The sequence below is a fragment of the Argiope bruennichi genome, chromosome 2, assembly GCF_947563725.1.
Source record: "Argiope bruennichi chromosome 2, qqArgBrue1.1, whole genome shotgun sequence".
NCBI classification, from domain to species: Eukaryota; Metazoa; Arthropoda; class Arachnida; order Araneae; family Araneidae; genus Argiope; species Argiope bruennichi.
This window is the reverse complement of record NC_079152.1, coordinates 86,022,428-86,047,276: the sequence shown is the minus strand read 5'-3', so window position 1 is coordinate 86,047,276 and position 24,849 is coordinate 86,022,428. Positions and strand designations below refer to the sequence as shown.

The following is a 24,849-nucleotide window of genomic DNA, read 5'->3' as shown; positions in this document are numbered from 1 at the left end:
GTTTTTTGGATTTAACAAGTTTTAAACATATTTTCTATATTTATGGAAAAAGTTTTCCCTTTAAAAGCGAAGTCTCTAATACACCAATAGCGACCAAGAATAAGATTATATTTGTATTTTTTCAAAGGTTAAATGCTATCATTCAATATAACGAAACTGTACCCCAAACATCATGTTTAAATAAATAAATTCTAACGAAAATCACATAGCTTTTCAAAAAATCGTTTCAAAATATAATCAATTATAATTGTATAAATTTTTATTTGTTCAAATTTTATTGTATTAGATATTGTGCTGTTATCCTCTTAACAATATCTCGTATATGATTATTACAGTTTACAACGACAATTGTAGGAAAAAAAAATTATGCGCATTTTTTGAATGCTTAAAAACAAAAAATATATATATTATTATTCGTTTTAGATGTAAATGTGCAATAAGATAATAAATTTTGTTTCTTACAATAAGACTTTTCTCTATCCATAATGTTCACGAAGAAACACACAAATCAAAACTAAGAAGTAAAATATATTTGAAACAAATAGTAATCCATTAACAGAAAAAGATGTAATAACGAATATAAATTTAAAATAATGCTGAAAGAGAACTGTAATAATCTGTAATTGATGTGAAAATATTATGAACTGCAAATAAAAATAGCAAACCCTCAGCTCATTAATTTTTGCTACAATCCGGCGTAAAAAAATGTAAATAAAATGTGATGTTTATGCTGTCATAATTTTTTTTCATTCTTAATTTTAAATAGTCAATTCATGTCAATAAATTAATCGATTTTAGCAAGAAAAATAACCTATCTTAGTTGGGATTTTGCATTCTGTAATAACGGAGACCAAAATGAGTGGAGATATTTTTAACTTTGCCTAGTGTTACAGATAGTGGTGAACAATTATATATGTATATTAATTTTTCTTTCAGATTATTATCTTCATTTATAAAAATTAATGTAATTAATAACTCGAACGTGTTACAAATTTTTCCTTTATAAATTTTGAACAACTTTCAGAGTCTTATGGACAAATTTCATAATTCCATGAATATTAATTTAATATTTCATCATCTTAGAAAAAGCAAAGGAAAAATTATCTTCACAAATAACTTTATAAGCTATGTCTGTCGCGCAAAAAATAAAACAGATATTAATCAGCTCAATAAAAATGCGGCGGTTTATTTCACTCATAAAACGAAGATAATGTTTCATGAAATAAATCTTTATTTAATTTAATTCATTCATAACAATTAAACAAATCAAAATTAGATTTTCAAGTAAGGTGATGAGTTTCACTGAAGCACATTTCAAACCATCCAATTAAAATAAGTATCCTAGTGAATATGTACTTGAATTTTGAATCCTGTTATTGCACCGTGAACCCTTATTCGACCACTAAAAAAATCAACTTTTTTTAATGAAATCTCCGTTTAAGTGGCAATATTATCAAATGACCTCTGCAAGCTATATTTCTTTTGAAAATATACATCCCGAATAAACTATCTTTTATTTAATGATAATATTAAAAAAAAAATATTTTTTTTTGCATAATTGAATATACTCTCTATTTATAATGAATACAGATTAATTCTTTATAATTGTTTGTTAAATGAGCAACTCTGATTATGTTTACATTCAACAACCGTTTATATATACTATTATATTTGTTTATATAATAGTATATATAGTAGTGTATATAGTACTATTTATATTTGTTTTTTAAATGCATGCTTTTCGTTTTCTAACATTAAGCAATGGATTAAAATATCTGATTAAATTGTTTAGATGCATGGCAGGTTTGGATGGATGATTTCGCAAATTTCAAATAATATATCCATTTTATGTTATTTGCTTTAGTGGCAACATGTTCCTATCACCAGTACAAAAAAAAAGTGAATAGTTCATACATTTTAAAACATCTTATTATCATTAAAATTTGATGCCATTCAATAACTCTTATTAAATAAACCAAATATTTCATGTTTCTCTATACATTTTAAACTTTTATTACAAATTCGGTAATAGGCAGAAAAAAATTACGGAAAAATACAAAAATATTTTTACTGACTTAAAATTATGAATTCACATATAATGATTTTCCATTATATATTGTTCATAATTCTAAATTATTTTCCATATTTTGTATTGGAATTGTTCATATTCATAATAACTGTTTAATCATTTGTATTCATCAAGAAAAATTCATACATTCTGAAAATTTGTTTATAAAATTTTCAGAAACGTCTGTCAGTTTTTAAAAATTTTGTTATTTATCATATCCATAAACTTCAAACCCAGAAATTTCTGTTTTTCAACTTTCTTATAAGAAAAACAAACACGAAAAATAAAAAGAAAAGCAGCTAGGGAATCCCATAATGTTCGCTGTTGATTGACAGGGTGAGTTGATAAGTTCAGATAAGATATACAACCACCCGTTTCAAGCAGACACCCGCATTATCGGCTCGCCAGCCATGATCTGGTCATCATGGACATGCACCAGCATTTCAATTCGTGACCCGGCGTTCATTACTGGACAAGGACGTGTGGGCGGGTATTCGGATGCTGCTGCAGGTTGTTCAGGGCGTCCATTACGACGAAACCAGATCGCCTAGACCTGCATTCCTCCCTTAAAAATAGTCATTATAACGGTGTTACTTCTCAGGCCGAAAATTGGAAAAACGAACTGAAAAACCTTTTTCTCTTATTGCAAACGATTGCCGAGCTGACTGCGGAACCTTTTCTTTCACGATTGTGTCTGAGAGCGGTAACTTCCGAACCAGGAACTCCCACGCTTGGGTCCAGAAGTCTCGGGTTTTTATGAATGCCGAATGATGGATGGTTCACCAAAACAGATTCCTAAAATTTTAAGTTCGTAAGTGGGGAAATTATTAGCATTATTTTTTGTAGGATCAACAACGAGTTCGTTAAAAAATTTAAGATAATAAATAAAAAGTTTGTAAAAAAAATCGATTATATTTGAGAAATTTAGAGAACGGTCAGGATTACGATAGGTAGGTTTCATGCGATATCTAACGTTAAATCGGAATTTTATTTTTATTAATTAGTAAAATTAAAATTAGAATGGAAACTGGATACTATCTAATTGTAAATTTAATGTTTTTTTTAATGTAGGGTATACCCCTAAGCGTTTTTACAAAGGATATTTAATAATTTAAAATGCAATCTACTGGACGGACAATTCAGCTTCAATGTTGCTTTTTTAGGGTACGAATTCGAATATCGTGAAATCTAGTTTGCATTGATCTAAAAAAGGTGGGTGGTGGTACCAAGTTCATTATATAAATGTGAATACGTGAATTTGTAGCAGGTCACTTGCAAAAAATTAAGATGGACAGAAATCTCAGCATAACTAACTGAAAAAAACCCAAATTTCGACGGCCTGTGCTGTATCGAAAAAAAAATCCAAATTCGTCTCGAATTTTAATTCAATGCCCCGGGGTGTATTGAAACGCATTTAAAAGCAAATTTCTTATGAAAAAAAGATTAATGAATTTAATTCATAAACTCTGAGTTAAAATAATTAAATAAGCAGAGAAAAAGGGATATTTCCTTTCGGACTTTTGCTATACATGTAGACATCTTGGATTAATAGGAATACCACCGCGACTTTTTGTTTGTCCTAAAATTATACCATTGGTTGAAAAGCGTCTCGTATTTAAATTAAATGTCCAGGATTATCCCGATTTCCTTATATATTAATCAATGTAAAATTGAAATTAAATCAATACATTGAAATTTAGATCTAGTTAGATCTAAAACAAAGACCGAATTTTATTTTATTTTTTTATAAATTAGCATCAGAAGACCTCCTTTCCAATTTTTAATCTACAAAAATTGGTCTCTTTAATCCAACCAATAATTTCAAAATAATAAAAAATACAGAAAAAATATTTTTTTAATATTTAATTCTTCCTGCATTTTTGAAAATTGAATTTCATTGTCCTTTTAAGTATTTTTTTCTTAATTTTGTACATGAAGACTCCCTTACTTTTTTCTCTTAGTAATATCCTGGATAATGCACTCACTTTCTATTCCCGAACTGTAGCTCAGTAAATTTGATCGCTTTAAGCATAACATAACATCCTGGGACAAGACCTGCTCAGATGTGTTTTGTTATCTAATATGTTTTCACAATAACGATTTTTTTTATCAGATTTTCATAGCTTTAAAACGATAACAGAAGTCAAAGTGAGTTTGATCTGATTAAAAATATATGACGAAATAAATGGCCATAGCGGTCTGTTATAAGATTTACAAACTCTAAACCGAGGGATCACAGATTTTACAATCATGCAAGAGATTTTTCATGTACACATTATTTAGTACGCGTTAAATCCGTCGGGGTAAAACGGTCTCCCACTGATGTGGTGTAGAAATTTGGAGAGAGTTTATCTTGTAAATAGTTATCGTCATCACGTCACCATAATTTAGATAACATAGTCTGTTTCAAAATAGTCATTGTTTAACTTCGATATGGAAACAAATTATTTTATAGCTGAAATAACCCATATGCATATCTCGTGATTTTTTATAATGACAAAATAGTAAAAGAGATAAAATTTCATGAACAACAGAAAGTAGATTAAAAGTAAAAGGAATACTAATACTCTTTACAATTTTCATACAAACAAAGTATATGCAAATACAATACTTTTGTATTAAAAATATAATTTTTCTAAAGATTTAAATACTTTTATTTTAAAGATTATGGATATGATAAAAATTGATGATATGAATTAGAATAGAAAATTATCCATATAAACGTTTTATAAAATATATAAAGTTTAATTTTTTGTAGAAGTAGTAATCAGAATGAAAGCATGATTGATACTAATAATAATATAAATTCTAAATAATTTTAAATTATAAGCTATGAGAAAATAAAAAGAAGAATTCATAAGTCGACACTTCCATAAAAGACGAAGAAAAATCTGATTCACAATTTGGTAAATTTGTACCATATAAGTAATAATTTACATTTAATTTGTTTTTAAAAACTCGTTCTATTTCTCGTGCCTGTGAACATAAGGCAATTATAATGTTATTTGTATTTATACCTAATTCTAAAGAAAATAATGTAAATTAAAGTTTCAATTTTCTAAGCTTAAAATAAGAAGCTATCAAGATGTGGCAAAGTTGTAAGTTGGGACAATAGAAAACAAAGCCTTTTGGTTGGTTTTTAATTGGCATCACACATAATTTTGGTCTTCGAATTCCATTACTTGAAGAAAAAAACGATAGCTTATTTACTAAGAATAACTGTATTCTCTTCAGAAGGTGAAGTTGATTTCTTCATAAACTACTGTTTATTTTAATTCACTGAAATTTATTGTCATGCATGAGTTTAAATATAAACTGTTTAACTGTAAATAAAAAGACGAAGCGATTTCATTCGTATTATTCAAACTTCGAGGCAAATTCATTTTTTTCTATTATTTTATATCAAGTGGAAACTCAAAGCTGTCTTGTCGAAATCTAAGACTTCTTGTCATCTTATACTTTAACTCCCATCTAAAAGTGCAAACAAAATAAAAGTTGCAGTTATGTGCAAAAGTTTCTTAGCAATGGTTCAAACTCGATTACATTTCAACAAATGATTAAGTAATTTTATTCCACGATCAAGTCTGAAACTGATTATTTCTGCTGCAGGAATTCCCACGCTCGCACGATGATCTCGGGGGTTTTTAAAGGGGAGAAATCAAAGGTTGGGTCTATGGCCATGACTCAGGTATGCGGTTCAAGGTCGACACCGCAGAACCGGAGGTATGGGTTGGGTTGATGATACAAATTGTTTCGCGGAAGAGATAAAGACGGCCAATTTGATTTCTCGAGAAAAAGTATTTTAGTATCGCAGATCATATCGGTCGGGTGAGTGGTCAAATATTTCAAAGATTTATCTTTTTGGTTATTGAATAAAGCAGTAGAAACAGACTGATAAAGCAATAAACTAAAGAAATCGTTTATTAACAAAGAATTTAATTAACAAATAAAAAATTTAATTTTTTTTAAAGAAGGAAAAGAGTAGAAATATAAAAAGTTATTAACTGAAAAATGGCTCTTTCAAATGTCAAAACAGGTTTCCATTCAATAAAATATTAAAGTTAAAATTAAAATCTTCAATTTCAAAATTTGTAATTCGCTCAATCTGCGTTTTACTTTCTAGTTTCATTTAAATTTCTTTAATCTAAAAGCCCTGCAGTATATATTCAATTATTTTATTAATTTCTCTTTCACTTTAATAAAAGATATGATTGTTGAAACAAATGAGGGAAACGATTTAAAAAAATTAAACGCATTAAATTAATAAAAATTAATAAATTAAATTAATAAAAAATGAAATTAAAAACATTGTATTGGTGAGAAGATAAGTATAGCAGTCGTGATATTTTGCTTATTTTCTTTTAAATGTATAAATCAAAAAAGACTCTGTAGGAAAATCAAATTTCTTTTATGATTTAAAGAATTCAAACTCAAATGAAGCATGTGATTAGATTAACTCAAAAATTATGATTTAAATGAAAAATTAAAAATAAAGGGCGGAATGAGTTTCCGTATAAATTATTTTATCGTCAGACATTAATGAGTTTAGTGATATATCTTGAAATTGCATAATTTCTATGAAAATCTTTCCGAGTGAAAAAGAACATGTAATTATTGAATATAAATGGAAGACGCAAAATTTAGCTTATTTGTTCTTAAACGTGATGATAATTATTCAAAAATGTCATTTAAATACTGTAGACTCTGAGTGTGGAATAAATAAATTATATAAAAATTCCGTCAAAATAAATGCAATATGCCCTGCTGTAGCGATACCTTAATTTGTTGCAGGAATGTTGCAAAGACATTAATGTTTCACAGAAAAAGATCATTCACTTATATAAAAGGAAAATGTCTGGATCCAAGAAAACGGCTTTAACAGCTTGAATATGTCAAATACAAGCGATGGCAAAGACATTTAACTCTAAGAATTTTAGAAAATTATATGGAAAAAAAATATTTATTAATAAACAAAGGTGTGTGTGTTTTCACAGGTTGAAAATGCCAAACCGAAGAGATGGCAAAGTAATTTAAAAATTTTAGATAGCACTTACATATAAACAAAGGTGTGTGTACTTTCTTGAATTCATCATAAGCAAAAGGGTTCAGTGACATTCGAGAACCGAAAGACAGCATGTTTATTTCTGATTTGCACGCACACTTGGTTCGTCACAAGAAACAGCTGCAACCGTTAGATCTAAAAATACTTTTTTTTTCAAACTTTCCAACTGATTTGAGCGTATTGCCATGCTTGGAGTACAGTAACACCTAAGGTGATTTGCATTTAATGCCCTATTGCAATTGAGAAAGCGAGACCAAACCTTATTTAAATATTAAGTACTGCAGATAGAAGTTTTACAGAAAAGTAAAGGACCGATCACAATAATATTAAGCAAAAAAAAAAAATCCTCTATTGTTCCAAGTGGAACTTCTGTCCGTTAGTAGTTTATTATGGTTTCGCATGACCGGAGATAAATACAAAACTGTGAGAGACGAACATTAAACACTGAATAAACACTTTGAGTTCAATCTCATCGCTGAAATTGTTTAAAAAGAATTTTAGAAAATTTTATTTCAACATTATCATAATATAATTTAATGTTTTTGGGCTTCATTAAAACATTGTTTAAAATTGTATTCGAAACAAAATTTTCGAAATAAATTGAAAATAAGAAGAAGATATTTTCATGTCTAACTAAAGAGATATAATGTTACCTAAATTTTTATTTTAAAGATGTAAAGTTTTGATTTTTTCATGCACGGATCAAATAAAAACAAATGGAAAATTTGAAAGTGCTCGTTTGATTGCAAAATTTAAGGATTTTTATTTTTACGAATCTTTACGGGACTAGCATTCTATTTCACAATACTTCACAAAATAACTAAATCTATACAAATATTGTTGCCTTGAAAATAGTAGTTTATTTCATAAACTACATGCTGCAAAAAAAATTCTTTAGTATAACTTATATTTCCTAAAATAACTTCCTACAAATAAATTTGTTAATAAACAATTTAATTAAAAATACTTTAAAATATTTTTCATCTGAAAAAGTTCGTTTACTATCGTTATAATATTATTTTAACATCTTTAAGACCACATTTAGTGATTACAACATAGAGAAATACAAGTAAATGGGGCTAGAAAAAAAAGCATTTATCAAGAAAAAAAGTTTTATAACAATTTATTATTAAACCGGAAAAATCAACTATCTTGTAACTTTCATTGTCGGGAAGCTAGATTAGCAATAGATAGAAATTAAATTTATTATTTTTTCTGCAATAGGCTTTTCAGTTTTTATTTCTTTCTATAGACTTTTGAAAAATTAGTAGTTTATTTCAAAAAAAATTATATTAATTCCGACTACTATGATATTTGATTTCGAATATTAATTAAATCATGGTAAACTGAATTTCTAATTCTCCGACCTTATCTCCCAAGTTAGGCAACGATCAATCGAAAAGTACCAACGTTATGAAGGCTTTATTTTAAGAACTGAAAAAGAAAGATAGAAATGCAAGTGAATCAAGGCAAAAAGACGTACTTAAACGTTTCATTGTATTTTAAATAAACTCCGCAAGATCTTGTAAAAAAACGTGAGCAAATTATTCTAAAGCAAAACATTTGTGCCATCTCGTTTATTTATTGTTTTTAATTATCTTTAAACATCCTTTGTTTAGATATTATTTCTTTATATATAATTTCATATCTTTCTCTTTGTTTTGGTTTCTAAGAACACCTGCTCTGAGATGATATCAGATTTAATTCCTTATTCAATGAAATTAATTGTTGATAAACAGCGAAAACTGCATAAAAAATCCTACACATTTTTAAAAACCAAGGTTATATTATCTTCCTGCACTCTACAGACTTGTATATCGAATACGAAAAAAGTATATTTTTCTATTTAATTCATTACAACAATTACTGTCAAATACAAGTAACCCTATCCTTATTTAGATACAAGCATTCATATACCATTTTCAAATAATTAGATTGTAACAGCATTTTGATGCAATTTACAACTTGGATCAGGTCATTTAGTGAATATACGATTTGTCTGCATAATTCATCTTGTCAAAATATCCTGTGCCAGAGAAAATGCAAGGTTTTTTCCGGAAATGATTTACGATCGTGTTCCAAGGATTCGTTCGTAGTTATTCACTCGTGTAAGATAATAATAACGGAGACTCGCTCTGACTCGGAGGTCAAGGTTGAGCAACGTCTCAAACGATGTTTGACCAAGCTTACGATTTGTGAAGCATAGCACACATCACTGAATTTTGGTCAGTTATTCACAATGCGAAGCTTTTTTTTCTTGTAGCTTGCTTATAAATTTTATAATAATTTATTTGATTGACTTAATTAGATAAAGCTCTAAGATTATGTAAATAGTAGCACTTAATTAAATATTAGTTTTCGATATGAAACAAACGTTATTTTTCTTTTGTGAAAAGGATATGCCATAATGATAGTCATATTAAAAATCAATGCATAACAAAAAGATAAAAACTGTATCATTTTAAAAATTTAAAAAGAATTCTAAATGAACTGCAAAAATTCGATCGTTTGAGATGAATCCTATGTACCAATGAATTTTGGACAGTGATTCACATTAACTTATGAAGTTATTTATAAATAACTTATTTTTCTTTTCAATTTATTGAAACTAGAATACTAAGATTCCAAATTGTTTTTTTAATGCATTTTATTAGTTGAAAATAAAAACATTTTTTTTTTTTTTTTTTTTTTTTACCGATTTGATATGGAACAATGAGCCATAACAAAGTTTCATGTCATTAAAGTAATACAAAATATGATTATGTGTTTATATAATAAATTACGAAAATATTATGATTTTTGAAATATATTATTCATCAATGTATTCCAACCAATGATTTTCAATCTGACTGTTTAATAACGAGATTTATTTAATGGGACCAATTTCTAAAGTAATTGATTCGTTCGCTTTTGTAAAGTAGAATATTCTAGTTATAACTTGAAAACATCATTTCAATCAAAATATGAAAATATTCATTTATGAGTAATGAAATATAATTTTGCTCTTGAAAACATCGTGTTATTGTAAGAACTTGTTTGGAGGCAAATATAACAAATCATTCAATTGTTTTAATCTAATAAAATTTTACATTATTACAAGAAACAATTCAAAAATATTCATCACTTATCCTTACTTCCTTATCCTTATCACAAAGTAACATATAGAAGAGAGAAATCTTTGTGGATGTAAATATAGGACATGGAATTAAAAGCAAGATATTTAATTACTTCAATTTTAATACGTTTCAGGAAATGGTGCTTAAAAGTTTCTTTTTTGAAAAATAATTTTAATATTTAAAATCCTTTTTCAATGCAGTTATTTAATGAATTAAAATGCAAATAAATTTGAAATGATTGACCCAAAATTGAATGAAGAATTCAATTTTGGATTTCACAATAAACTCACATTAAAAAAAACAACGGTTTTACAGTCTAATAAATGTGAAGGAAAAGCAGAGGCTTAATTTAATTAAAAATAAGTAATGAATGAATGAATGAATTTCATATCGATATTTTAAATATTTCAATGATACATAAAAACTGAAATGAAATATTTTTAAGAGAGCTTTTTTATGAAGATGAAAACATTTTAAGCGTTATAGAATTTATAAAATACTTAATAAGGGTACAAGGTTGCTTAGTAAGGGTTTACATTCAGTTATACTATTTATTAAAAATGTATATTGAGTTTCAATAAACGGTCTCATATCTGGAACCCTCTAGATTTGCTAGGGACAAACAATGTTTTTAAATCAAAGCAATATAATGAAAATATACCCATACAGTAACTAAGCTTTTATTGCATTTGAGAAATCTTTCATTTTTCATTATATTACGTATCTCTTCTCTGGAGTCAGCAATAGATTCCATACATTCTATACTTGCATAGATTCTATTCTAATTGATACACTGCTTATTAATAATAGTACTACTTATAATTAAAGAAATTATATATTCAAAAGAAATATAATACTAAACTGTTAATTTTCAGTTAAATGACGTTATCACGTCCTACGTAAAATAAAAATAAAGAAGGGAAATTCTTCAGAAGTCACATATATAGTAAGATCACTTTATTGATTTATTATGTTCATATCATTATGTTTATCAGTTAAAAGACTATCAATCAAATTGAATATAAAATCACAAATTAAATAAAATTTATTGCAGAAATTTTAATACTTACCACTTTTAATGTAATAAACCCTTTCGAGTATTCACATATATATATACTTTTTTCCTTATGCAATTTGTATCACAGAAATTATAAAATATAATTATCATTATTCGATATATAATGTATTATTTTAGATTAATTTATAAAAATAATTTTATTTTCGAAATAAAAAAATGACCTTCCTTTCAAAAGCTATTTTTACATGTCCTTCTTTTTAAAGATGTTTGGAAACAAATTTTAAGTTTTAAAAAAAAGTCATTAAAAGACATTTCAGTTTTTCTGATTGTGCCGTTTGAATTTCGATTCTAAATAAATCATTAACACTTCATATTTATAAATAATTAAATCAGAAAAAATAATGTTTTGAAAGCTTAGAATAGTCGGTGCAATGTCAAATATTTATAATGCAGCTAAGATTTTTTAATTCTAAATATATAGTGGTGTATAGGGAGATGACAAAGCGATGAATGAATAAAAGTGGTTTCACACTATCAAGTATTTCAGTTTCTTAATAATGGCATTTTGTGAATTTTAGCCATGGGTGTGCCGAAATAAAAAGCCATGAATCTTTTCAACATAACTTTCCAATTAATTTTAAATTATTTATTGTTCGATAACAAATGATTATAAAATTTTCAACTTGACGTAAGTAAATTTTAACAAAGAAATTATTAATTTTTAATTAATTTCATTACAAAAAAAGCATGAGAATTTTTTTGGATAAATTTTCTTGCATTCCTCACTTTTGTTTATAAATATATATTACGGCAAACATGATTAATCGCTTATCATTGATACAAAGTTTTTATTAATAACAACCGATAAATCACATTAACCAAATTATGCACTTAAATACAAATGATGAATATTAAACCGTGAAATTAAGTTTAAACTAAATACACATACAGGGTTGTCAATTTCGTTTTTAGGAAAAAAAGTAAATAGTTTAATATTATCTCTGAATGATTACTCTCATATTCAAATTCAAATTTCAAACGAGTTTTTTTCTTATTTTTGCATAAAAAAACACACACATTAAAACCTCTATTTTTTTAATACATAGTAGGGAAGTAGTGCTGTATTATGGATAGTTCTTCTCCTCTTTCACATAGTAACCAAACTATAAAATTGGTTAAAAGAATACTACTGTGTTTTTGATAGATTTGGATATCACTTACAAAATAAAATAATGATTGTCTTGATAAATTTTTAAAAAAAAAAAACTGAGGGTGCTTCAGTTTTGCAGTTCCTATGCACAAACAACCAATGATCCTTGACAAGAGGCTATTTATTTAGAAAGAAATGTGATACTTTTCATTTAAACATGAAATATGTTTCAAATCGAGTAAGTGCTGGCTATTATGGGACACCTAATCACGTTACGATCCGAGCCACCTCGCAAAATCTTCAGGACGCCCTCACCCGCAGAAATTTCATCAAAACAACTTTTTATGCATGCATCATTATTCATTTACAGCTGCGTGGTCCCACTATATAGCGGTGATTTGGGATGATTGGCAGAGCGTGACCTTTGCGTTATTTGACCTACAGCAACTTGCTATAATTCCTCTCTGTAGTTTCCCCACAACGATTGCACAAACATACACCCAGAAGATCTAACCATCTCCCTCTCTTGGTCACTGCTCTCACAATAATCATCCGTTTTTCGAAACTAGTTCCAGTGGAAAATCAAAACCTGCACCTATTTTTGATCCACTTAAAGTTTAAGTACTCAACTCAGTTTAGAAAAGAAGTAGCCCCTGGCGATATTTTTTTCAAAGAGTTGATGCTCCATCTATTGTTGAAGAAAAAAGTCTTCATTCATCAGCGTTGCTAATTCACCCTTATTTCAGAAAGTCCGTGACGTTTAGGCGTGTGCTGAGGGAACCCATTCGCACCTAATTAAACAGCAGATTTCTTTCCAGATACAGATCGACTAAAGTAGTCCAATTAATTGCACCGCATGAATTGTAAGATAATATAAGGCATTGGTCTCATGATTGAAAAAGGTGGACCTCAAAAAGAAATTCCAGGAAGTTATATTTAAAAAAAATGTTTGATTATCATTTATGTTTTTAATAATGAAAATAAGCGATGTTATAATTTGATAAATACAATCTTAATGAACACATAATTTTATTATTGCACTCCGTAATCTCATAATTATGTAAAGCCAAGCTAACTCAAGGATCCAATGTAAATTTAATAGAGTAGCAATTTTTCGGTCTTCTGAGAATGTGAATCTAATAATATTTGTAAATATGTCAAAAATTCAAATTTAAAGCGTATTAAAAGCTTATAATTAATCAATTTCCCAAGTTTTGGACAATGGCACATAAATTATGCGAATAATTTCACAAATACAGTGTTCTTACACGTTTCTAGGAATCAGGTGAATAGTAGTGTAGGATACTGAAAAGCGAATAATCACTACACAAGTGTTCTGAGGACATGATCTGACCTAGTAAACGATAGGAGTGTAAATGCGATGTATGCCGATATCATCAATGTATTTATGTATGATTGGTTGATGATTATAATTTTAATAAAGATTAATAAATGCCTTAAAAATGCATAAAATGCGTGAATTTCAAACACGTTAAACAATTTATTCTCTGGCCATGGTTGCACGTTTCTTGACAAACGTTTTATGAATCTGGATGAAAATGTTGAAATAAAAAAATTCTGTTAAAAAATAATGGGCATATTTCCTCAATCACACGTGCTTACCATTTGTCCGGAATATTACTTCAAATTATGCATAGTTTGAATAACAATTGCACAATAATCATATTTTAGTGAATTCAACAAGCGAAAATCATCATTAAAATCCGCCATCCAGTTATATAAAAAAAGTCCTCTATAAATTCTTAATCTAAGAAGCATACATTTGTTTTTTTTTTTTTTTTTACAACCGAAAAAGATTAAAAAATTACTGAAAATATGATGTTTTGTTTTATTTGAAATTACAGAAAAACAATTAACTTTTTTTATCCTGCATTGTTTTTAGACAAATCATAATTATAAATTCACTTAATAAACTCAGATCAAGTCTGAAAACAAGATCAGAGTGGTCACAGTGAAAGATTTCCAGAGAATTAATATTTTAAAAGCCTTATATTTTGAAAAAAAAAACTTTAAAAAAATGAATGTATTTCAAAGTATGCAATAATCTACTCTTAACGGATGATGCAAATACTCTGAACCCATGTGTGAGGGAAACCTCGTACTCTGAAATTTGATATTACGAAGGAGTGCGCTTAAAAAAGAAGTCTCTCAAAAATTCCCTCTGAAGATTTCGAAAATAGAGTTACATCCAGGAAAAACATATAACTCATGTTGAGAGCCGTGTATTTTTAGTCGAAAAGTGAAAATTTCATTGAAGTAAAACGTATTTCATCACTATAACAGAAAGTCTCAACTAAATGAATCACTAGTAGTATATTACATTAATTTTGATACTATAATCGGCATATATATGTAAAGGAATGTTCAAAATAAATGTAAAATGGAGCTTATTTTATGATTTTGTTATACTAATATTTATTACTCATAACCATATATGTTTAACTATTTTGTCGCCTCACCTCTAAAACTGACATCAATTGCAGCGGCTAAACAAACTATATATGCCTGGATGCTCTGCTAGATAATGTTTTAATTCAAGAAAGGTATAAGCTCTTTTCACGTGTCCAAACATGTTATAAAATATTTAAAAAAATAACTTTTTCAAGCTTCAGTCAATGAATATATTTCAGAAAAAAAGTCAAAATTTTCAACACATTCTGCCTTTAAAAATTCGCAATTTCTAAAATTAAATATATGCCACGCAATTTAATCCAAACTTTGTGCTTGAAATTAATGAATGAATATAAAATTTGGCATATCGACAGAGCTCGGAATGAAACAATCTCAGTTATATAAAATTCTCACGAATAACAACTCATAATATTAGTTGTTATATACCATTTCAAACTGTTTGCTATAATATATTTATATTTTATTAAGATATAAAAGTTTTATTTGCGAATTTACCGGAATAATTCAAACTAAAAATGATTTATTCTTTAATTAGAAAAATTCCATTTAAGATATGCTAATTAGTAAGGAAAAAATGTTTAAATTTATGTTTACATTTTACTTATATGGTGCGAATTTTTTTTTAAAGTCTCTGCTCTAAAATATCAGATGAGGAAATTTAAAATGCTTAAATTCTTCTTCTTAAAAATTGTGCAGGTCGTATTGGCACACCAAATATTTCTTTTAGTTTCCAGCAGGCTTGGAGCAAGCTGAGAACTGCGGTGAAGATATGCGGCATTTCAATATTAGTAAAGTTATGTAAAATAATTTTAAATTATAAAAAGAGCTAGCAGAATGGTTTAATTTTCAACAAGCGCTATCATGGTGTTTCAACTGTAAAATGTCTGAGGCTACTGCAAAATCCATGGTTAACAAATCAAAATCAAAAATGTTTTTAAACTAGTGATGCAGTTGACTGCCTGCCAGTTGAATAATTCGTGAAGGGTAATGACTAGTTTTCAAATCTAAATGATTAATTTTCAAATATTTATTTTATGTTACTTTAAAGTAAAATAATTTTCCTGTAAATTCTTTTTATTATTAATTAGTACATCATTTCTTAATCTGGAAACTTTTTACCAAGACTGTTTATAATTGATTTATTTACATATTTTAATTTACAATGATATTATATTCAATTAAACACAGCTAATTTTTTTTAAAAAAAATTAATCTACAATATATTAATAATCAACCTTAATATTAAAATAAAATCATGATTTATTTTGGATTTACAAGTTTATTCCAACCGAGTGTGTTCCTTGATGTTGGTACTGAATTTTTAAACCTCGTGAGATTTGCATATAGTATGTATAAAGATATATGTTAAACTTGACATTCACAACGTTAAGGATGCAAAAAACACATGGAATCGATCTATGTACAACTCAATAATTCTATTTGCTGTTATTTAAAAGCAAAATGACAATATATTCCTAAACAAAATGAATCACCTATATTAGAATTAAAATATGAAATTAAACAATTAATCCATTTGATTCCAAAAGACACTCGAGTTTAAAAGAAGGCATCCTGTTGAAGCGTTAACTTAATATAGTCGAAAGGAATTTAGAACATAGCGACCAGTTTCAATTTCATGGATGGTCACACTCAATTGGAGATTTCTCATTGCGATGCATTTTCGTAAATTATCAGATAAGAGAACTTAATATGAAAATTCATTTAAAAATCAAAGCATTTATCTTTCAAAATTTATGTTTTCACTTGAAAGCGAAATTTTCATCAGTGAACTGTAGTTTCTTAGATGCCAATATATTTGAAATACGTCAATCATTTTTTTTCATTTTGAGGATTCTTCGAAATCCGTCCTTTCTGCAATCCAATTTCTGTAGAAGTCTGACATTTTTCAGAAGGAAGAGAGTTAAAAAGAAAGCAAGTAACAACATGCCAATGTTCGGTGGGAGATGTAAACACAAGAATGCTTGTATTTTGAAATAGTTGTAACATTCACTAAAAAAATATAATTTTCTGTAAAAAGTTGTACATTTTTTTGTAATAAAAATACGTTTACCTATGAAAATGCGTTTGCGTTAATAAACTTCTACAAATAGGTTTTTTTTCATTAATTATGTTCTGATATCTGCCGAATTACTGACAGAGCCTTTATTATTCCTTTTTCGCGTTGATAAGTTTTATGCGGATAACCTTATAATATAATAATTAAAGTAAGATATTTATGCATTCAGTATTTTTTGTATTGATTACAGAAATTTATTTCTCTCCTTCTGTTCCTTTTTGTTTTGCTTGCTGCAAGAATGTATAGATTTCCATTAAATACTTTTACGCTAGATTTAATGGTAATCTTATATTATCTACATAAACTTTGAAACTGTCGAAGAAGTTGCAATACTTTTGAGGATAACTGAAATTACAAACAATATTTAACTTATAAATTTTGGTAATACATCATCTCATTATGCATTAGAAAAATATATTAAATTTAGAGTAACTTTTAATATTAAACATACAAGAAGATAATTTGCAATCGTCACTGAATTTGACTTATTGAGAATTTGTTGTTATCAACATTTTAGATTTCCGGCAGTGCAATAAACGCGATTATGATATTAAAGATGCCTATATATCTGCTCAAGTCTAAAAGAATTATAAACAATTGGAATAAGCTACTGGATAAGAATGGAATTTAATATTAAATTACTGAAATGTATTAAAATTATTGATACGTACCAAATTTTGATTTAAGTCCAAGAACGGATAATATTTTGATACTTTATAAATTCATACTTTTATAAAACTCATAAGTCAAATGCATTACAAATTATTTTTGATCCTAAAGATAATAAATAATAATTTATAATAAATTTATTTTTTAAAATCCATAGAAAATAATGCTAGAAAGTCGAAGAGTGAGCACTATTGATTTTTCAATAAACTTATAAATACTATATAACTTTCAATAGCAATGATTCCGGGTTTTTTTTATTTGTTTTTCTTTTTGTACTTATCATGATTTATCTAGTTAAAATTCACACAAAATTAAAACTTCTGTTTGAATACGTTACTTTCGAAAATAGCCATCTATGGCTCTTAAAAATTGTGTCAAATTTATTCAGTTTTGAATAAAACGTTCTAAAGTTGTTTTAACTTTTACTTTGAAAAAAATAGTTAATATTTTTTATATTAAACAAATTGAAATAAATATATTTTTTAAGATTAAACATAGTTTAATTTCTCAAAAATTCTTTTTCCTACTTGTAAACTTCGAATATAGTAATTTTAAGATAACATTTCATGAATTGCATAGATCTATATCTTCAGATTGTATATGCATATAAATAATCACATTCACATTATAAATGTATGCTACTTGCAGGTTGTATACGTTCTGATGCTATCACTATTATCAATAGTAAAACAAATTGCTAGAATCTCCCAGCTTTATCCATATTCTTATTACCTGGAGCATTCCTATTTGAAGCTCAAAATATCTAGTACCTTCAAACAATGCTGAATGTCTTGTTTATTTCTATAAACATTCTTTTCCGATGAAGATCTTTGGATTTGAATTTTAATACCGAATTCTCATACAGAAAATATTGAAATTCTATACAAAAACAGTATATTTATTCAGTTCTCATAATGTTTGCGCAGTAATCAAATATTATAAACCGTCAGTTCATTATGATTACTTTATTGAAATGCAGTCTAAGTATTACTAAGTAGAATGACTAATGCAAGCGAAATTTGAATCAGACATAGAGGTTAATAAAACAACCCTCACATTCATGAACAGAACACATTTCTGGCAATAAATAAATTGTTAAACGGGAAATGAAAGCTAAAAGTGCAATGGATTTTTTTTTCATATACATTTCTATAGAATATATTGCATTGAAAGTGCATATTCCTTCTAGGAAAAAAATATCTTTCATATTAAATATACAATAGAGTAAGCAGGATGATAAAAGGTTAAGCAATGCGACTAAAAAATATTTACATTGTAGGCACTTGCGGAAATCAAGGCTAATGATCTTCAATTGACATCTGGGAGTATCAGGAAATTTCATCAAGGACGTTTCAGCATTTATATTACAGCGGAAAAAAAATTAGTTTGTATTCTCATTGTCAAATACTTGTTGAAAAATGTTACCGGTAGCAAAGTACAAAAGATGTAATTCTTAATTATCTTTTCATCACCGTTAGGAAATTTAAAAATCATGTCACTATACTAATTTATTGAACATAACTCTTTCTGTATAGAAAATTAAAAATTTAATGGTAAAAACTAGTTTGCTTGTGCTTACTTTCAACTGCTTCGCCTTTCATTTTTAGAGCACACCTTCCTTAAATATGCAATTGTGAAATCAGTTCCAAATCCCTCGAACGAAATCATGAGCATTCCATTAAATTTTCGTTAAATATGTTATAAAAGAATAATTAAGTGAAATACTCATAGTTTTACACCAAACAAAAGAATATTCTTATAAAAATTGTAAAATAAAAATTTCTTAAATATCCTTTTGTCTGAATATAAAACCGAAGTTTTTCAAACATCCAATATAAACATTCAGAGAAAGATAAAAAAAAAAAAAAATTCTTAAATAACCTCTTATCTGAATGTAAAATATCCAGTATAAAAATATTTTTCTTCATCACAAAAAAGCCATTAGACAAACTAATATATTAAATTACAGATTTATTTTTCTCGTTTAAATATATACATATATTTTAAATTCAGAAAGATGCATTTTACAACGTTTGATATGTTATTTTTTTACTTGCATCAGCTTTTCAGTTTTGCTTTCCTTTTACATTTTTTTTTATTTCTGCGTGTTCATGATATATTTATATAATTTAATCAACATATTTGACAACATTTTTAATGTAAAGATTCAAAAAGAATGAGAATTTAAGTGCCTAAATATAACAAAATATATCTGCGGATAAAACCCATCAATGCCATTAAAATTTTAAAAATTTATATACACTGAATTTTTCAGATGTTTCTAAATTTAAAAAAAAAATCCGCGAAAGAATGTTAGAATGTAATTTAAAGACAACATAAATTATATTAATGTGTACCACCGAAAAATACTTAAAGTAATAAAAACATTTTAATAAATGATTATCCGTTATTTTCGCAATTTAATTTGTAAAATAAACCTAAGGAATGAACAACATAAACTACAATATTAGAATTTAAGAAATAATTTATACTGTTCATTAGTATATAAAATTAAAGTTCTGGAATTGTATCTTTTAAAAACCTTTAATTGGCACAAGGTAAAAAATTATAAAAAAACATTTAGTAGTAATAAGATATATATAATATATTTACGTGTTCTTAGAAATTTATTTTAATTAATCAATTAATTTCAATTTTTATTCTGAAATTTATATATGAAGGTATGCTTACAATACCCATGTAAAATATTAGTTATTCCATGTTGCTTCAAAGAAATCGTGCAAAATAAAGAGTCAAACAATAAATTGAAGCAAAGATTTGAATATCATATATTTTAACAATTTTTATGAACTAAATATATGTAAATAAAAATTTACTTACCCAATAAAACAATATCGTATCCATTAGGTGGCCTTAGCATTCTTCGACCCCATGCTGACCTAACTACTTCCAAAGAATAATCTGTACCCCCCACCAACAAAGTAGTCGGTCTCACGAAACCCTTATATTCCAAACTTTTCACACTCTGCACCAAGCAAGGGTTCCAATAACACTCCCCGTTTTCCCGGGTCCAGTCCATAAACACTTCTGGTCCAAACTCATATTCGGCGATTTCTTCGCATCCTTTACACGGTTTGTCTATCTCCAATTCCTTGCGATTTTGGCGACGATTTTTCTTTTTGTTATTGTTTTTTGTATTTTCATTGGTGACAGTTCCAGTCCTTTTGAGAACTATGGCCAAACCCCTGCTTAGCAGTACTTTGTTAGTGTCTGGCTTGTTAGAAACCGATTTTTGTGACGGCGACATGGTTTACCGATATGGCATTTCATGCATTAACATCCAGCTTAAATTAGCACTTGGTAAAATACTGGTCTTAGCTAATAAAGTTTGGTGAATTTAAATCATTCACCGACACCAATATGTTATAAGAATCCACATGTAATATACAACGAATGCTGCACAAGGTAGAAGATAAGATAAAATAAACTGGCCAGTTAAATTGGTAAAGAAATATTTACCATAAACAAAATTTTATTGGATTTGTTGTGTATGCAAATCCAAGTAGTCTGTTAATTTAAACACTTTGCTTATTTTATAGAAGCATATTTCTATGACCTTTATTATCTATTACTTGTGGAAAATCTTTTAACAGCTAATATTGTACTAAAACAATATCGTCTGTCTTATAAGCAGGCAGCTGTTATATCCAACACTATAAACAATATAGTAAAATTTACGGATAGCAGGTGAGTTAGATTCCTATTTTTTCGAGGAAATATCAACATTTGATCATACACAGTAACAAAATCACCGGTCTTGCCCATAAACAGCTGCTATATCTTAGATTTCGATGATATAATAGTTTCCGATTCAAAATTTTATAATGCCAGACGAGTTAGAGACCTTAGTTCAGAAAAAGAATATCTATATATGATAATATATAGTAATATTCACTTGTCTTATGCTCAAGCTGACACTATATCCAGACTTGACACAAAACGTAATTACCGATTCAAAATTTTAGAATACAAGACGAGGTAGAGCAATTTAAACATGTCACATCACTGAAATGGCGGCAAATATCACTACGTCTTCTCTTGTACTTGAATATTGTCATTCTTCTGGATAGTTGTCGAGTTCCTCCGGCGACGAGATCACGAAACTGAAGAAAATCATGCTGCAATTGTGCGCAGTCGTGCGGCTTCGAACAGTAAACAATACGCAACAACCGCTTTACAGTCGCGATCTGAAGAAGTGAACACACGTGCATAGTTTTCTCTCCAAGAGTTAGACATCTTCCTCGCGGCGCATGCGCCAGAATGGAAAACCTGTTTCATTGTTAAAAATAAAAACTTGCTTTTCGGACGCGACGCGGTTTTTTCGCTTTTTGTTTCGGTTTATTACTATTAATTTCGGCGTTAGTTTTCTTTTCTGTCTCTCTCTTTTTTTTTTGTAATGTTGTTTATTACATTTCCCAACCCGGCGAGGTATCTTCAGCGTCTATAAGTTTAATATCAATGTCACTATGAGGATTAATTGGATAATTCGTATAATTATAAAAGATTTACTGTCTTTTTTTCCTTTTCTAGTAGTTTTGTTGGATAATCTAAAATTTTATTTGTTCATTTGGGTTGCGGCAACAATAGCTTTTGTATAAAACAGAGAAAATTTAGAACTGTACTGCATCAGGGTTTAAAAATTAATAATAAATAATAAAATAATAAAAAAAGAAAATTTTAAATAAATAATACAAATTAAAAAATAATAAATTTTTTTATGGAGTTAATTATTCAAAACTAAAATTCAAATAACTCCTTCAAATATTCTAAGATTTCAAAATAAAAAGTGCAAAATGAATTTATAAATATAAATTAGGTGTTTCCTGCGCTATTAAATAAAATGTTTTGTATTTGTGACCTTTATTTTGATTAGTTTAAAATGTTCATAGCTGGGATATGGTAATTCAGTAAATATAATTTCAAGTATAAGGTTGACAATGTTTTTGCTTCAGTATTAGATTAAAAAAATTAATAGCTATAACTGTTCTTATACATGAATCCTTAAACACTTGCAGTGTACTACTGATAAACAAAAAATGTAAATAAATATTTTAATTAATAATGTATTTTTTAAGTCTCTGAATCTTCATATCTCAATTTGTTTTGTTAATAAACTGGTGTATCTGATTTTAAGCCGATTAAAACGTAATATATATTTCAGTATATTGTGACAGAAGCTGTTAAATTTGCGAGTAATAAATATTTCATACATTGATGATTCTACAAAGCATAACCCCTGTAAATTAGGACATTATAATGATTTTCAGACAATTCTAATTAAATGTTAAATAATGAATTGTCCAACACTTATTTTAATAATTATTATTTTCTTAACCAGTAGTAACATAGGTTTTTCAGATTATCTAAATTAACTTTGTATAATTTCATTCAAATAAAAAGAGTTTGATTTAATATTTGATCGATCTAGACTCAAAGCATTGTAAACAACAACCAGAACAGGAAACCACATGTCAGGTCTTTAAAAGAAACTTTAAAAACAGTAGTTTAAATTTTATTAAATTACAAATTTCTTCTAATTAAATTACCTACTTTTAATTAATAAAAAATTGTATCGCTGGAACAATATTGTATAGTTGACCTTTCAGTAAAAATATCTTAACTTTCCGAGGTACTTTTATGAGCAATTTAAAGTATTTTATGTTGTAGCGACTAAAGACAATGAAACACTTTAAAATTTTTTTCAAAAGCACGTCTTTAAAAACGACGTTATTAGATATTGTATAATTTTTTTCATTTTCTGCTTTTTGAATAAACCCAATATAAACTAAAATTCATGCAGTAGCCGGGAAAGTCAACATGTTGCATCTTTCTTCTAAACTGTGATAATATCCCGAATTTCCGTTTGAAATAAAATGTTTCCTTTTTTTATTTTAAAAAAATGTGTTTTATTACATTTTTTAAAAGTTTATTTGAATTTTTTTAAAATTTCTTTTATATAATTCTTTTTTTTATCTTATACTAAGTCCAAGATACAGTCAGCCTAATTTATCGAAATCTTAATTTCATATCATAACTCTTTCGAGGGCAATTAAATTTCATAACTCCTTTAATATAAATAATTTCTAAATCCTTTAATATAAATAATTATGTAATCAAATGTTGTTCTTGATTGAAATCTGTTATACCTAATATCGTTATAAAATTTAAGAAAAAATCACAGTTCTATAGCTTAATTATTTTAAATATTATATCATTACTTGTGGAAAAACATAATATTTAAAATAATTAAGCCATTCACCAGAAATTTTACCTGTTTATAATAATAATACACCATCATTATTATAAATGGTTAAAAACAAGTTGTTCTTTTAATTTACTGTCCTAACTTTTCACAACATATAGAGAATATAGAATTCTGATTCGGACTTATTAGAAATTATGTAAATAGTTGAACAAACCATTAACATAATTTTTATCAAAAACCTTTCTTCCTTTAACTTTTTCCTATACTTAACTAATTTGTGTTCAACTTATACAATGAGTACAATTACATGAAATTTAGACCGATTCTCTTTTAGTTATGAATTCAAAATTCGAAATGGTGCAAGACTATATTCCAAAATTCATTCACCTGCATTGTTATGATTTTGAAATATTGTGTTCAAATGGCAAGAATGTGACAAAAATTGTCACGCCTATTGATGGATTAGATTTAAAACTGCATGCAAATAAATAATTCTTCTTTTCCGACTCTGCATGTCAAATTTCGATCAGCAACATTACTGTTATTGAATTTCAGAAGCAAATAAATTACATTCAGATAGATGTCATACCTCGATCAATCTTGGTAATCTTTAATTAAACAATACAATCCAGTTTAGTTTAGTCATATTAATGTCCCGTTTTAAAGCAACACTAGGGCTATTTTGGGACGGACCTCGTAATTTTGAACCGCGGTCAGATGACGAGAACGACACCTGAGCTAGCACCCTCCTCTCCACACCAGCGGGAGGACGTTTGGCCAGGACGTTTAACGTACACCAGACCCACTTACACGATGGGTCTTCGGTGGAATAGGGTCTCGAACCTGAAACCCTCCGGTTCCGAAGCCGATACCTTACCACCAGGCCACCGGGGCCCAACAATATAATCAAACACGAGAGGTAAACTTTAATCATACAAACAATCTTTAATTGTTTTAAACTATTCCTAGTGATTAGGATTAAATCTTCATTCGATAAAAAAAATTGTCACACCTATTGATGGATTAGATT

The 24,849-nt window shown here is 27.5% G+C and overlaps 1 protein-coding gene across 1 annotated transcript in view; it reads right to left on the bottom strand.

Annotated features, from left to right (window-relative positions):
- The window catches only part of LOC129957405 (storkhead-box protein 1-like), a 166,258-nt gene extending 144,465 nt beyond the window's left edge, over nucleotides 1-21,793 (bottom strand). The window contains exon 1 of the mRNA XM_056069715.1: nucleotides 20,435-21,793. Within this exon, the coding sequence (XP_055925690.1) occupies nucleotides 20,435-20,861 (427 nt within the window). The 5' untranslated portion in view covers nucleotides 20,862-21,793. The remainder of the gene's footprint in view (nucleotides 1-20,434) is intronic.
- Between the last annotated feature and the right edge of the window lie 3,056 nt (nucleotides 21,794-24,849).